Raw genomic sequence first — 16,998 nt, forward strand, 5'->3', positions numbered from 1 at the left:
TTTTTTTTGAGACGGAGTCTCACTCTGTCGCCCAGGCTGGAGTGCAGTGGCCGGATCTCAGCTCACTGCAAGCTCCGCCTCCCGGGTTCACGCCATTCTCCTGCCTCAGCCTCCCGAGTAGCTGGGACTACAGGCGCCCGCCACCTCGCCCGGCTAGTTTTTTGGATTTTTTAGTAGAGACGGGGTTTCACCGTGTTAGCCAGGATGGTCTCGATCTCCTGACCTCGTGATCTGCCCGTCTCGGCCTCCCAAAGTGCTGGGATTACAAATTGAGCAGCTAAAAGTTCTTGATTCAGTACTACAGACCAATAGAAAACTGTAGGCTCAGATTTGGAGACTGGCTCCGGAAGACACTCTGTCCTCATCAGTCAGTTTAGATACCCAAAATAATTAAGTAAATTGGTAATAAGGTAATTAACATGCACTTTCTGTAGGCAAGGCATTCTGTGGGACATTTTGGAGGTGATGACAATACACGAGGTGTCACATTTTTAACTTCTGAAGGAATAGTATAAGCAATCCATGCTGTAGGATTTTAGAGCGAGTGTACTGACTAGGAGGAATGCTTCATGGAGAAAGTAGTAGTTAAACAGGGCCTTGAATTTTGGGGTTTAGATCTACAGACAGTTTGCAGTTTAGATCTGCAGAAAGTTTGTTGGGATGTAGATCTGTAGAAGGGTTTTGGCAGTTTTGCAGGTTTAGAAAATGACATAAGGAAAGGCACATTGAAGAATATGCTTGGAGGGTCTAGGAATTGGAGAGTAGGCATATTTGAACTAAAAGACACTCAGAACTGGATTTTAAAGGACATTTAATCGAGGTACAGGTGTTGGATTTTATTTTCATTCCAGTGAAAGTTTTTCAGCAGAGGACTAACTGGAGTGGTTTGTTTGTTTGCTTGCTTGTTTTTGGAGAAACTTATCTAACAGCATTCTACTACAACACTGTGACGTCTAACTGCATTCTACTACCTAGTCTTTGAGGCTAAAGACCTGGTGTTTTTATCCCATGCAATAGGAAGAGTATCTGGCCCTAAATGAGCTTGTTGAGTGGAAATGTTGGATTTAAGAGAGGAAAGATTATAAGCTCCTTGATGGCAAGCACTATGTTTTATAGGCCTTTCTGTAGGGAAATAAATACATGCATGAAGACTTGAAGTAACAAAGGAAGACAGTAGTTGGACAAAAATGAGTAGCACAGGTAGAATATAGGGGTTCAGAAAAGGGAGAAATCCATGTAGGCATGCGGCAAGGGTAGCTAGCATTAAAAGGGTTTGAGAGAGCTAGTTCAGACAGATTATTTGCCTTTTCATTATGGAAATTTTCTAACTTAGAAGACATTGAACCACTATGTATTCATCGTCTTACTTCAACGATTATCCATTTGCTAAAGTTAAAAAAAAAAGTTTCTACTTTCCTTTTGTTCTCTATAGTAATTTAAAGCAAATCCAAGGCTCTATGTTATTTCTCTCTCATAGAATAGGCACTTAGAGTATAGATGTATTTTAGTCAAGGAAATGCTAAAGAAAAATCTTATTTAATTCCCCACTGTAAATGCACAAGAATCTCAAATGAGAAAATCTCCCTTGTCAACTAAAAGCTGTTGGTATTCAGATAGACTAAGATAATGATTGCTGTGATTTTAGGTTATTTTAGCATACTTCAGTACTATGTGAGTGCTGGAAGCTGAAGTTGTCTTTTCCTTCTTGACTTTGAAAACTCTTCTCAGCTGTTGGTTACCTCAGCACACCTACTTACAGAGAAAATAAAAGAGGGAAGGGAGGGACTTAAAATTGTACTCCATAATATATCTATATTTATGTTGATTAAGTAATAATGTTTAAATAACTTACTAGTTGAATTCATGAACATTTTAATCCCAAATTATGAAGTTACTCCCGTAAGTTGTTCCATATTCATTCTTTTCCCTCTTGTATCCCCTGGCACACTTTTCTGTGTCCTTGAGAAGAATTGGTATCCTAGTTGGATAAACTAAGCTGTAGATGGTGTGCAAATTGAGTTCAATAGGGAAATATCCATGTGGTCCTTTGTCCCTGGAGATTGGATTTTGAACTGTGAATCCTCACAGAATTGAACAGTTTGGTGAGAATGAGTAGATCCTGAGCACTACTGCTGTTGATATTGTTGGTGGCAGTAACATGAACTGAAGATAGAAGTTATGTTTCACTTACTGGCCTTCGGATACAATGTGGTTCCTTCACTGGTTCATTTTTTATCAGATTTTCATTGATTGATTGATAAAATATGTTTGTTTGAAATAAAATTCAGGAAACCCTGGGCATTACATAGATTTATGCTGTTGAGGCCTCAGGAATATATGTGATGAAAGATAGAAATGGAAGAGATACGGAGAGACCCAGATGAAAAAGTCACATGGATGCAAATCTGATCAAAACATGTCTTCCTTCTTTTTTTCCTGCATTTGAGAAGAGCTGTGATTGAATAGGGAGTCTGTGAACTAGAGGACAGAGAATTATAATGTTGACGTTTTCTGTCATTAGATGAGTTTTGTACACATAATTAGTTGTTTTTAGTCCTCATCCCTTAGCTCCAGTGCTCTTAGCCTTGAAAATTCTACTTAACATCAAGACTCATTTCAAATGCAATTCCTCATCTCCCTCAGGTTATAAGAATGCATCTTATCTCTTTGGATGCAGATATTTTTTAGCGTTTAACTTTGTCGTAAGCTCAAGGACCTTTATTGTTAAATTTCTGTTTGTTCTTTGCTCAGTGCCTTATACAAAGAATTAGTGAAAGAACGGCACATAGTAATACATAGTAGTCTTGGCACAATTTATCTTCTTTTCTTAAATTTCCTTTTTTTTTTGAACTTCTGTTCTTGAGTATCTCTCATGATAGACTACACATGGGGGAAGAGAAACTTCTGAGCAGAGAATCCTTCTTCTAGTGCTCCTTTGATACCCTAAGTTGTTTTTTTCCTTCTATCCCTTCTTATCTCCTCCATCAACCTACACCTATTAGTTATTTGGGGAATAAAATACTTGGAATCAGCGTTATTGTGCAATTGAACCACACACCCTGTCCTCATCTTACAAGTGGACCACCTCTGTACTCAGCCCAACCCCAACTACAAAGTTGAGGAAGGAATGGGTTGGTGCCAAGCATAGTAGGCTGAAGAAAGAGAGATGAGGATTGTTTTTGTGTCTTTCCAAATAAATCTATTATAAGACCCTCTAATTGTGGCTTCTATCAGTCAAAACTTACACTTTCACCAAAATACAATATTTTATTTTAATTGGATTTTAAAACAGCTTTATTGAGATAAAATTCACAAAATCACTTGAAGTGTATACAATTCAGTGACTTTTTAGTATGTTCAAGGGGTTATACAACCATCACAACTATCAGCTTTTCATCACCCCTGAAAAAATCTCATATCTATTAACAGTCACTCCCTCCTATCCCACCTCATTCCCCTGAAACTGCACAAGTCTTAGGCAACTGGTAATCTCCTTTCTGTCTCTGTAAGTTTGCCTGTTCTGGACATTTAATTTAAATGGAATCACATAATATGTAGTCTTTTGTGAGTTGTCTTGTTTGCTTAGTGTAATGTTTTCAAGGTTCATCCATTTTGTAGCATGTATCAGTGCTTTTCTTTTTATTGCAGAATAACATTCCATTGAAATAAATATATCACTTTTATTCAGCAGTTGATGGGCATTTGGGTTGTTTATACTTTTTAGCTATTCATGGAGAAGTTCTTCTGTGGATATATGTTTTCATTTCTCTCAGGCATATACCTAGGAGTGGCATTGTTGGGTTGTATGGTAACTCTTTTTTTTTTAACAGGAATCGTTACATTGTTTTCCAAAGCAGTTGTACCAGTTTACATTCCTGTCAGCAATGTAAGAAGAGTTCCAGTTTCTCCAAACCCTATGCAAAACTTGTTCTTACTCTTCTTTTTTAATATAGCCATTTTAGGAAGTGTGAAGTGATATCTCATTGTGATTTTGATTTATATTTCTCCAATGGCTAATGACGTTGAGCATTTTTTCATGTACTTAATTCATGTGATTATTGGCTCTCTCTGTCTCTATTTTCTTTGGAGGAGTTTCTTCATTAACCTTTGCATGTTTTATAATTGGGTTATCTTTGTATTACTGAACTGTAAGAGTTGTTTATATATTCTTATGTATGTCTTTTATCAGATATATCATTTGCAAATATTTTCTCCCATTCTGTTTTTTTTTTTTTTAACGTTTTGATGGTGGTGTTTATACCAATTTGGATTTTATTTTACAAACTGATTTTAAAGAAATTTTGTGTCACTTATATGATGTCTTGCTTAAACAAGAAAATTGTTAGGAATAGACTGCAGGATTTACTGGTGCTGTGCCTTTTACTATGCGGGAACTTTTCCATGGATGAAACTTTGTATTCTAATTGTAAAACACACCCATTCCTGCTTTGTCATATGGTTAAATTTAGAATAAAGAGGAATGATACAATTTTATTTCTGTATGGTGTAAAACAGGGCTGTGACCTAGCCCTCCATTTAAATTTATGTTCATATGACTTGATATTGCTATTAGATATATTAGCTATGTGGCAGGTATCCATTTAGCAAACAAGAAAATAAGATTCTTTCTCTATTTTCTTGCTACTCTAGGACCAGCAGCATAGGTATCACTTGGATCCAGCCCAGATGATCTGAATCAAAATCTGCATTTTATTATGATTCTCTGGTGATTTTATACATGAAAGTTTGAGAAGCACAGCTTTATTTGTCTTATTCTAAACACACACACAAAGCTTGAAATACATGAGGAATTTACAAACAGCAGAATCTACCAACTTGTTATTGCTAGAAAAAGCAATTTAAATTAAAGACATTTTGTGTTTGTTAAATATATTGCAGTCCTTAGGAGGACATTTTTGTTTTTTTAAAAAGAGCAGTACATTCTGTCTACTCCATGAGAGTGGTTTAGCAACTGACTTCATCCTGGTGAATCTTGGTAATTTTATCCAAACTGAGATATTTATATGTTATGTTGAAGCTCTTTTATGATTTAGGTGGTTGGTGGGTAACAATCACTGGCCCTTATCAATCTCAAAACATTTGGTTTGGACCCAGATAATTCTTAGACCTCTAACTAGTTCTTTCTCAAAATACAGCTATGTTTTTGGGTTACCTAATTTGAAAAAAATATTGATTCTATTCCTAGGCACCTAAGCTTCACAGTTGAACATGAATTTTTAATGTCTTACTCACCTGCTATTAAAAGATTACAGGTGTCTTTAAAATTAACAGCAGTGAAGATTGGCACTTCAGATGCTTCTTGAGGAATACTACTATCCTTTAATGCATGAGCACTTACCATAGTTTCCTGACCTTAATATTCATCCCAGAAGCATCCCAGTGAAAATGGCACTTTTCATTCTTACAGATTTTCTTAGCATTGTTTTGTGTTAAATTATGAATTTGAAAATTAATATATTTTATCATACTATTTTANNCTAGGCACCTAAGCTTCACAGTTGAACATGAATTTTTAATGTCTTACTCACCTGCTATTAAAAGATTACAGGTGTCTTTAAAATTAACAGCAGTGAAGATTGGCACTTCAGATGCTTCTTGAGGAATACTACTATCCTTTAATGCATGAGCACTTACCATAGTTTCCTGACCTTAATATTCATCCCAGAAGCATCCCAGTGAAAATGGCACTTTTCATTCTTACAGATTTTCTTAGCATTGTTTTTGTGTTAAATTATGAATTTGAAAATTAATATATTTTTATCATACTATTTTAGCTTTCTAGAGAAATGCTGTAACAGAATTAATACTTAATGTTGTGCCATTAATGTGATTTCTAAGAAATACCTATTGAACAAACATGTCTTTTGAGAAATCATGAAATTTTTTTTTATGAATTCAGTGCCAGAATATTTTTTTTCTCCAAATGAACTTTTTCTTAGGCATTGAGAATTGTTTAATATAATATGTTTTCTTTTCTCTTCTTTTTTTTTTCTTTAGCCAAAGGTAAATTCATTAAATTTCATTGGTACATATCCTTAATTTCATCTCAGATGCCTGGTAATATTTACTTTTGAACTTTGTGTTGTTTTGTTTTTCATTGTCTTTCTCATTTTGAGAATTCAAAAAGAAGACAAGATGTGGCGATGGAAAATCTTTGGGAAGTACGATCACTGTATTATGGGAATGTTTTTAAAGGGCCTGTGTAATCCAGGGAGAATTCTTGAGCTGAATCTATGGTACTTGGCATATATTGTTATGCACCAAAACTTTAAATCAATTATGTTACCTAGCAAAAAAGAAAATATGATTTTAATGATCTTTGGCATGTTAACAGCACATACTAGTTACAAGACCCTGGTAACTCACTTTTAAATTTGGCTTGTTACACTTTTCACAAAAAATTACATTTAATAATTATAGCATATCTAATACTTGAAACAACTGACATAGCAAAATATTTAGTCAATTTTACAAAAACTGGTTATCATTTTGTATAGCGCTTATACATAGAAAGCCAGATTAATCTCAGAAACTGAAACATAGATATGTCATGAAAGAAAATAAAGTTTATAAACAGATATGAGAAAATATTCTGTTTACCAAGGAATAGAGGTAATATAAATTAAAAAGTTAATTTCAGTCGTAGAAAGAATACTATAAAGTGGAACTTTAAACAGTTGTTATAATCCCATTGGTAGTGAGTTGAAAATGTGTATTAAGCCATCACACATTTTTGATTCTATTTTAGCTAGGCATTAATTTTTTTTTGTCATTTGTTTATTGACTTATTTACATGCAATACAATTCATAGTTTTTTGTGTACAGTACTGTAATTTTTGACAAACATATACTACTCATTAATTAAAGGTAAGAACAAAAACATCCTTTATGCTTCTTTGCATTAAACCCCTCTCCCAGCTCCTAGCCCTTGCCAATCACTACTTTGTTATCTGTCCTTACAGGTTTTTAAGCATTAATTTTAATAGTAAAAATTCTGAAGCAGCGCAGATGTCCATCAACAGGGAAATGTTGATGTAAAGTATGACGTGCTCCTTTGCTTGAACTTTCACCATAAAACCTTTAAGGATTATGTAGAATCTTTGTAGTTACAGAAACTATGCAGATGATGTAATAACACATGATGGAATGCCCAAGATGTAGGTGAAAAGCAGGAAACAGTTATGTATACACTGATTATAACTTTGTCAAAACATACTATATAAAAAGATTTGGAGAAATGACACAAAAGTTATAATTGATTTAAGATCATGCTTTTTTTTTTTTTCTTTTGCCTCTGTTTTCTATGTTGTAAGTAATGCTCTAGGCTATAATTAAAAAACTTACCTTTAGGGCTTTCCAGGGCAGAACAGTGTAGTGGTTATACACTTAACCTGTTAGAGTAATTAAAAGATCTCCTTCTAGGATATAACTTTTGAACTTATTTTGTCTGCAAAAGCTAAGATTGAATTACTTTTATGATATCAAATATTAAAATTTAGAATCTACCTTATCTTTAACAGTGTGCTAATTGCTTCTGGGATATAAAAGAAATATAATATAGGATCCGTGTACTTTAAGAATAGACTGTTTAGGTAAGGACTTATTTGTGAAGCAGTAGCATTATACTATTGTAAGGTATTATAATAGCAGCTATGTGAATAATTATTAGGATGACTCGTATATTTATTCACCAGGTATTCTCACAATGATAACATCGATATGATATAACCAAGAAAACCTCTTTAAGCAGTTGAAATTTCTAGTGAAATCTGAAGTACAGGAAGTTAAAATGGTAAAGAAGGAAGTGCATTATAGAAAAATCAAGAACAGAGGCATAGAGGTAGAAGTGAATAGGGCTGTTTGTTCCTGGTGCTGGGAGAAGTACTTAGGATCGAATAATGTGAAGCATAAGCAGAATTTCTGCCTTATGTGTGGGAGATGCAGACAATGTCTTCTGGGGTTAGAGCAGGTTTGGCAAACTGACCCAAGGTTCAAATCCAGTCCACCTCATTTCAGTACTGCCTGAGAGCTAAGAAAAGTTTTTACTTTTTTGTAATGGTTGAGAAAGAAATCAAATGAAAAATATTTTATGACACATGAAAATTACATGAAAATCAAATTTTGGAGTACATAAGTAAAAGTTTTGTTGGAAAACAGACATGTCCATTAATTTAACATACTACTATAGCATATTTCATGATACTTGGCAGAGTTTAGTGGTTACAACAGAGACCTTATGGCCTGGAAACCTAAAATGGTATCTGGCCTTTTACTGGAAAAGTTTGCCAGACCCTTAGTTGGATGCACAGTGAATCATTCATTCCAGAGATAATGAGAAATGAAGTTAAAGAGATAAGGTAGGGAAATATTTGTTAGTCTTTTAAAATCCATATCCCTGAATATCCAATATATATTTTTTTTGTTTATTTTTTGTTTTGTTTTTTAGTAGAGACAGGGTTTCACCGTGTTAGCCAGGATGGTCTCGATCTGACCTCGTGATCCGCCCGTCTTGACCTCCCAAAGTGCTGGGATTACAGGCTTGAGCCACCGCACCTGGCCCTGAATATCCAATATTAAACTTTACTTCACATAATGTTTTCTGAAACTATAGATTTCTTCCTCATTGCTCACTCCACATAGATAGTGCCTTGATAATCAATGATATAGAATTTTGAAGGCCATCTCAAAGATTGTCTGCTTTTCCTTAGAGGAAGCGTGAAAACTTTCTGAGTTGGAAAGTGATGTGACTGGTTGAAGTTCTATTATGAGGTTTGGTTTTATATTAGATATAATTTATTCACTGAGGTTTAATATGACTGGCATTTAAAATATGACCTTAGAAATGAGTAGTACACTGAATTGGCAGTTGGGAGACAGGAGTTTATATTTTCCCACTAAAGTCTCTTTTCTATTTGCATGTAGAGTGAGTTTATCATCTCTACCTTGCAAAGTTATTAATATAAGATTAAAAGGGGGCAACCGTTAAATAAAATGTAGGAATATAAAAAAATGCTATATTCGCATACTTGTCCCTTTTTTCATTAATTTTTTTTTTACTGTTTGCTTTTACTTTCTCTAATTCACTGTTTTTTCTTGTAACTTCTTTAGATAGAAACTTAGCTATTTTTTAAGCCTTTCTTTTATCTGATTTGTTATTTAGTGTTTTATTACCATCCAGTTAAAATATTTTCTGATTTTCATTGGGCTTGCTTCTTTGACCAACGAATTATTTAGAAGAGTATTAATAATTCAAATAGGTTTTTCTAGTTATCTTTTTGTTTTGGATATCTAACTTCATTCGTAAGTGGACTTAGAACATACTCAATGACTTCAGTCCCTTGAAAGTTGTCGAGACTTGTCTTATGGCTGAGAATATGGTCAATATTTGGATATGCTCCCTGTATCCCTGGGGGCAAAATTGTTTTCTATGGTTGTTGATTGCCATGTTCTTTTATTTATGCCAGTTAAATCAAGTTTGTAATGTTTATCCTTGCTGGTTTTGATCTAAGCTGAGAAAGATGTGATTAGATGTACTAATGTTTGCAGATTTGTTTGCTTTCCTAGTAGTTCTGTCGATTTTTACTTTATGTAACTTAATTCTATGTTATTAGGCGGAAAGTTTAGAATTACATCTGTATATTTTGAATTTTTTAACATAAAATATTTCCTTTTGTTGCTAATTATGTATTTTGCATTAAAGTCTACTTTCATATTTTAATATCAGACAGCTTCTTAATATTTAGTTTTTGCAAAGGGTATTTTTTCCCCAACCTTTCATTTCTAAAGATCATTTTCTACCCATATATTTAAGGTGTGTCTTGTAGGCAGTGTGTCTTGAGTTTTCTTTGTATCTTCAGTCTGACAGTTTTTGTCTTTTAAGTTTTTGTCTTTTCTTTGTATCCTCAGTCTGAAACTTTCTTTTAAATGTTTAAATTAAACATTTAGTTTACTTACATTTAATGTAATTACTGATATTTTTGGATTTTCATCTCCTGGGTACTTTTCTGATTTTTATTTGCCCTGCCTGTTTTGTATTCCTTGGTCTTTTTTGCCACCTTTTGGATTATTATTTCAATTTTTTCTCTGTGTTAGAGAAAATGTAGTTGTGTGCGTGCCCTCTATTATTTTAGTAGTTATTCTAGGTAGCATTACTTTGACTTATCAAAGGCTAACATAAATTTCTAATTTTATATCTTTACAACAAAAAGATCTTAGAACACGTTAACACCAATTACTCTCCTTACTGTCATGGTATTGCTGTCAAATGTTTTATTTCTATGTGTGTATTTCAAGCCCTACAATATATTATTATTTTTAAAATCAATATTTATTTAGATGTACTCACAAATTTACCGTTTTTGTTGATGTTTTTGCCTATATCTCCAGGCTTCTGTGTGGCTCATCTTCCTTCTGCCTAAAGAACACCATATAGTATTTAGATCTGCTGGTAATAAATATCTTAATTTTTTCCGTTTCATTTCTTTCTCTCCTGAAAGGGTTCTTTATTTGACATTTATTCTTGATACGGGTATAGAATTCTAAGTTGGCAGTTACTTTTCTTTCGTGCTTTTGAATAACATTTCATGTCTCCTAGCTTCTGTTGTTCCTGATGAAAACTTTGCTATCAGATTGTTGCTCTTTTATAGGTAATTTCCATTCATTCTCTTGTTTTAAGATTTTTCTCTTTGTCCTTAGTTTTCAGCAGTTTTGCTGTGTTGTATGTCAATGTGTTTTTCTTTTTATTTATCCTTCTTGGAGTTTGCAAAACCTACTGAATTTGCAGTTTAAGCTTTCATCAGCTTCTGAAAATTCTTGGGCTTTATCTTTTCTTAAGTGTTGCTTTGGGACCCATTTTCTGAGTATGTTAACAATCTTCTGACATTGTTCCCTCTTTCTCTTACAGTCTCCATCTTTTCTGTTCTTTTACCACTCCCTGCTTCTTTCTGTATATTTTCATCTGACTTATCTTCCAGTTACTAATTTTCTATTCAGCTGTGTGTAAATCCACTTTTAAAGCCAGCCACTGAGTTTTTCAGTTCTAGAACGTCTATTTGAATTTTTAGTTTCCAGTTTTCTGTTGAATTCTCAATTTAAAAAAATCTTCTTGAATATGCTAAGCATAGCTATTATTTAAAAATCTGTATTGATAAACTGCATTATCTGGGTCTCCTGGTGGGCTTTTCTGTCAGCTCTTTATTTCCATTGTTTTTTGTGTTATGGTTCCTTATTTTCTTTTCATTATTTTTGATTGGATACCAAGCATTACATATGGAAAATATAAATAATTTGAACCCTACTATGATAATATCTTCCTCTAAATAGTATTTATATTTGCTTCTGGCTTTTAATTATGTGTACTAGCAATCCTGGATTATTTTAATTCAATAATGAGATGATCTTAAATTAGATTTAAGTTTTTGTGATAGCTAGTCTATTTGCAGTTAACTCTAACTCCCTAGGGTTAAAGTTGGAGCTTTAACCCAAAGTGTGGGAATTTTCTAAGTTCCTTTCTTAGCAGGCTATAGGCTCCACTTTTCCCCTCTATCCCTGCAAGGCTGTCAGAAATTCTGCTAAGTTAGTTATTCAGCTAGCTTTTCCAGAGTTGGTGGAGGCCATTGTGGGAAAGCTGCCTCAAATTCTGGACTTTACCTCTCTAGTTTTTTCTTCTCCTGTATATTGTACCCTTGTTATGTCTTATCCTGTCAAGCAGATTTTTAAAAATACATTTTTCAGGTTTTTTAGTTGTTAGTGGGAGGATGATCACGTTACAGGTGTCTCTGCCATTACTGGATGTGAAAGCCTTCCTTATTGTTTTTTAAAGCTACTTTTTTTCTCCTGGTATGTGGGTGTATTCAGAATAAATATATTTTGTATTTTTTCAATAAATACAGAAATATAGTTCATTAAATTGGCTTTTGCTACCTCTTTTTTTTTTTTTTCCTGAGGCGAAGTCTCCCTTTGTCACCAGGCTGGAGTGCAGTGGCGCGATCTCCGCTTACTGCAACCTCCGCCTCCCAGGTTCAAGCGATTCTCCTGCCTCAGCCTCCCAAGTAGCTGGGACTACAGGCACGTGCCACCACGCCCAGCTAATTTTCGTGTTATTAGTAGAGACAGGGTTTCACCATGTTGGCCAGGATGGTCTTGATTTCTTGACCTCGTAATCTGCCCACCTCGGCCTCCCAAAGTGCTGGGATTACAGGCATGAGCCACCGCGCTTGGCCAGCTTTTGCTACATTTTATTCTTGATTTTGTGCTACTCTGAATAGAGAAAAGTGCCATCTAAGCCGTTTCTTTATATTCAGATTTCTCTTATATTGCATATTTCTTAGAAAAACATGGGGAATAGTAGGGGTCCTCAATACAAAAGAGTGTTTAAAATATACTTGGTATAGTAGTCATGTTTAATTGAAATTATTTTAAAGAAATGAACATCGATACTCAGAAGGTCTGGGCTCTTTCAGTGCTTGGTTAGCTTAGTCATTGTTAAAACATTTTATCAAACACTATTTCATTGTAGACCATTGAAATCTTGGGTCAGAATAATTATATAGTCCTTGTAGATATCATAGAAGACTAAACAGGATAAACTTGTGGAAGGACTCAATTTTTCATATAGTAACTTGTTTTTTTCTAACTTTAGTTACAAAGCAGATTTATTTCAAGTATTCAGGTTTAAAATACTTTCTGGTACACATGCTGTGTTGGGCATCCCCAAAGCTACCCCCGTATTTGGAGGTAACTCACCATACAACTGTACTCATAGGTAAGATTTATTACTGTAATGTCATTAGGACATGCAACTGAATTATGAGGGGTGAAGGTACAGGTGAGGTGTAGAGAAATCTTTAGGTGTTTTTATGCTTTGTTCCTCTCGTGAGGGGTCACATAGAGCATATTCTTCCCCAGTAATGTAAATATATACGTGTCTGTTTCTACCAAGGGAAACCCATGACAAGACCCAGTGCTAAAGGTTTTTATTGGGGGCTGGTCATGTAGGTACCCTTTGCCTAGCTCATACCCAAAATTTTAGACTCCCAGAAGGAAACCAGACATTCAGCATAAACTGCACTGTTCGTACAAACAGTTTAGGTACAGTGAGACACCCTTATCATTTAGGGAAGTTTTAGATCAGTATAGAGAACTGTTTACCAGCCAAGTTTCCAGCTACCAGCCAAAGGTCCAACCTTGCAAGAAGGTCTTTCTAAGGACAGCAGTCTCAGCCTACCATGCTACCTCTTTTCTACAGACATGCCTAAAATGACTGACTGTTTAAATTTTATGTAAACATTGTATGTAAATAGCAGAGATCAGCATGATAATTCCTATTTTGACGATTAGTAAAATGTTTATCATTAAACTGAAATACCTGGTGTTTCTGATCTCTTAATATGTTTCATGCAGGCTTTTACTAATGTGCCAGTGCCTGTTGTCAGTTTTAATCTGTGTGTGGGAAGAAAAGGACAGTGTTAGAACATTTAGTACAGCTATAAAGAATGTTTAAAAAGTTAAATTATAATAGGAAATAATCCATTATGAAAGGACACTTCAGATATCTCCTTTTAATGTTCATATTGAACCACCCACATATTTTTTAGATTGCGTAGATTCGTTTTTCTTATGAGAGCTTTTTGGGGAAAGTCCTTTGTTACCAAGAATTTTGTCTAAGATAGTTGAAATTAACTTGGCAATCAGAAATAAATATTGAAAAAATAATTTCTGACTACTATTAGAGTCAAAATGAAGAATCTTAGATATATTAAAGACCAGTCTGGCCGGGCATGGTGGCTCATACCTGCAATCCCAGCACTTTGGGAGACTGAGGCAGGAGCATTGCTTGAGTCCAGGAGTTTAAAACCAGCCTGGGCAACATAGCAAGACCTCGTCTCTAAAGAAAAAAAAGACCAATTCCTTGTTTATAAATGTGGAAACTGACTTGGAAGTTAAGTGACTTGTCAGTAAAATGGTGAATAGCTGGTTATTTGTATTCTATCCATTTTTAGGTCATAAAATATGCACTTTAAAACATTAATGAAAAATACCAAGAGACCATGGATTAGTCTGAATTTATTCTGGTGACCTTGGATGTCTTTTTATAACTAATTTGGTCATGTCATTTATTCAACAAGTTTAGTATCAAACACTAGTTTTAGGTATTGGGGAAATTGTTTTTCTTGTCTGTAAACCAAGTATGTCCTACTTAGAAGCTTAAAGCTGCCTGCTTTTTAGGTTCTAAAGTGCATATACATATTACATTTTATTTTGGTCCCTCAATGTATGTTATTTCTTTTTTTCTCTCTAAGGTAATACTGCATTGCATGATTGTGCAGAATCTGGAAGTTTAGACATCATGAAGATGCTTCTTATGTATTGTGCCAAGATGGAAAAGGATGGTTATGGAATGACTCCCCTTCTCTCAGCAAGTGTGACTGGTCACACAAATATTGTGGATTTTCTGACACACCATGCACAGACCAGCAAGACAGAACGTATTAATGCGCTAGAGCTTCTGGGAGCTACATTTGTAGACAAAAAAAGAGATCTGCTTGGGGCTTTGAAATACTGGAAAAAGGCAATGAACATGAGGTACAGTGATAGAACTAATATTATTAGTAAACCAGTGCCACAGACACTAATAATGGCTTATGATTATGCCAAGGAGGTGAACAGTGCGGAAGAGCTAGAAGGTCTTATTGCTGATCCTGATGAGATGAGAATGCAGGCACTATTAATCAGAGAACGTATTCTTGGTCCTTCTCATCCTGATACCTCTTACTATATTAGATATAGAGGCGCTGTCTATGCAGACTCTGGAAATTTCAAACGATGCATCAACCTATGGAAGTATGCTTTGGATATGCAGCAGAGCAATTTGGATCCTTTAAGCCCAATGACCGCCAGCAGCTTGTTATCTTTTGCAGAACTATTCTCCTTTATGTTACAGGATAGGGCTAAAGGCCTGCTGGGTACTACTGTTACATTTGATGATCTTATGGGCATACTTTGCAAAAGCGTCCTTGAAATAGAGCGAGCTATCAAACAAACTCAGTGTCCAGCTGACCCATTACAGTTAAATAAGGCCCTTTCTATTATTTTGCACTTAATTTGCTTGTTAGAGAAAGTTCCTTGTACTCTAGAACAGGACCATTTCAAAAAGCAGACTATATACAGGTTTCTTAAGCTGCATCCAAGGGGAAAGAATAACTTCAGCCCTCTTCATCTGGCTGTGGACAAGAATACTACATGTGTAGGGCGGTACCCTGTTTGTAAATTTCCATCTCTACAAGTTACTGCGATACTGATAGAATGTGGTGCTGATGTGAACGTCAGAGACTCGGATGACAACAGTCCCCTACATATCGCTGCTCTTAACAATCATCCAGACATCATGAATCTCCTTATTAAATCAGGTGCACATTTTGATGCCACAAACTTGCACAAACAAACTGCTAGTGACTTGCTGGATGAGAAGGAAATAGCTAAAAATTTGATCCAGCCTATAAATCATACCACATTGCAGTGTCTTGCTGCTCGTGTCATAGTGAATCATAGAATATATTATAAAGGGCATATCCCAGAAAAGCTAGAGACCTTTGTTTCCCTTCATAGATGATAACTTGACTGTATTTTAGCACTGTTAAAGCACGAATTGCTAACAGTTGTTTCATAAATGAGCACTGTTGTGATAACACCAGCATTCATTTAGCTTGATTGATATTATCGTGCTCTCATTGGCTAAAGCATTATAAGCATCAAATTTACAACATTGGTTTCCCAGTATTTAATATAAATATACCATATAATATATTGTTTGTGAATTATTGAGAAATGTAACATTCAAATTTCTAAAATTGTCTGCCAAAGGCTTATTCATTCTGGTTTTGTTTGCTGTTGGGTGTTTGCGGCAGAGTTAACCATTTTTCCATGGTGTCTTTATACTTTACTGGTTTGTGAATTTTATACAATTGAAAGTCTTTTTTCCTTGCTGCTTTCTTCTCTTCTCAAGTTTCCCCCGTTTCTACTTTATTTTTTGTTCTAACCATTTCTACTACAGTTTTTTCCTTATGGACCCATGCTAGGTTGTACAAACTTTAAGGACTCCTTACCATTTGCAGTTACCATAAGTGCTTTATCTTCTCTATGCACAGGCTTCAACTTGACTGTTGTATGTTAGCATATTTTCTATGCAGCAGTTGGTCAACTTCAACTCAAAACACTGTTTTCTTATGTTTGCTACAAAGTTGATTTTTTGAAAGTACTCTGTAGCATGACAATTTTTAGACCTGCAGGTTAGCTATTTTAGCTCACGCTTTTTTGTTTGTTTTTTTCTTCATTTTCTTTGCATCTGAGGTTTCTTTCTCTAATCCACTGAAATTATTGTGTGCTAAATTTGGGAAACAGATCTATTCTAACTCATTAACCCAGTTGAAATTTAGGTCTGTCATCTTAATATATCATGCAGTAAAAGGAAGAATCTTTTTAAAGTGACCCACCTTTCATGCTGCTCCAGCATTGTCCTGCTTGTGCTGATGGTGTGATTAGGTGTAGAGAATTTGCTTAAATTTAACCTCAAAGTTTATCACACAGCTTAATGAGTCACATTGAAATATTCAGTAATTGAACTGCAAATCACTTTTAGTTACAAAAAGAGCTAAAGCATGTCAGTGGCATGATGCTTGCCAAGCCAGATCTAGGCATCTAGGATAATTAAGGTATTTTAGTACGCAATTTACTGCCATAATATCAAAGGTCAGTAACAGTGTTCTTTCTTTCTTCAAGCTTACGTATACCTTTAAAGATAACTTGCATGAATTACTTTGATTACTTTGGTCTCAATTATTTGTCACCCTAGTTAAACATGAAAGGTTGCAGTGCTTCCTGTTCCCTTACTGGAAGTTAGCTTTTTCTTTTCTCTTCCTTTCTTCCTTCCTTTCTCTTTCTCTCTCTCTCTCTCTCTCTCCTTTCTTTCTCTTTCTCTCT

At 34.8% G+C, this 16,998-nt stretch overlaps 1 protein-coding gene across 1 annotated transcript in view; it reads left to right on the forward strand.

The window, feature by feature from the left end:
* The window catches only part of FEM1C (fem-1 homolog C), a 22,795-nt gene extending 5,797 nt beyond the window's left edge, over positions 1 to 16,998 (forward strand). Inside the window, exon 3 of the mRNA XM_017889018.1 lies at positions 14,322 to 16,998. Within this exon, the coding sequence (XP_017744507.1) occupies positions 14,322 to 15,631 (1,310 nt within the window). The 3' untranslated portion in view covers positions 15,632 to 16,998. The remainder of the gene's footprint in view (positions 1 to 14,321) is intronic.

Source organism: Rhinopithecus bieti, unplaced genomic scaffold (genome assembly GCF_001698545.2).
Source record: "Rhinopithecus bieti isolate Rb0 unplaced genomic scaffold, ASM169854v2 scaffold_18504, whole genome shotgun sequence".
Classification (NCBI taxonomy): Eukaryota; Metazoa; Chordata; class Mammalia; order Primates; family Cercopithecidae; genus Rhinopithecus; species Rhinopithecus bieti.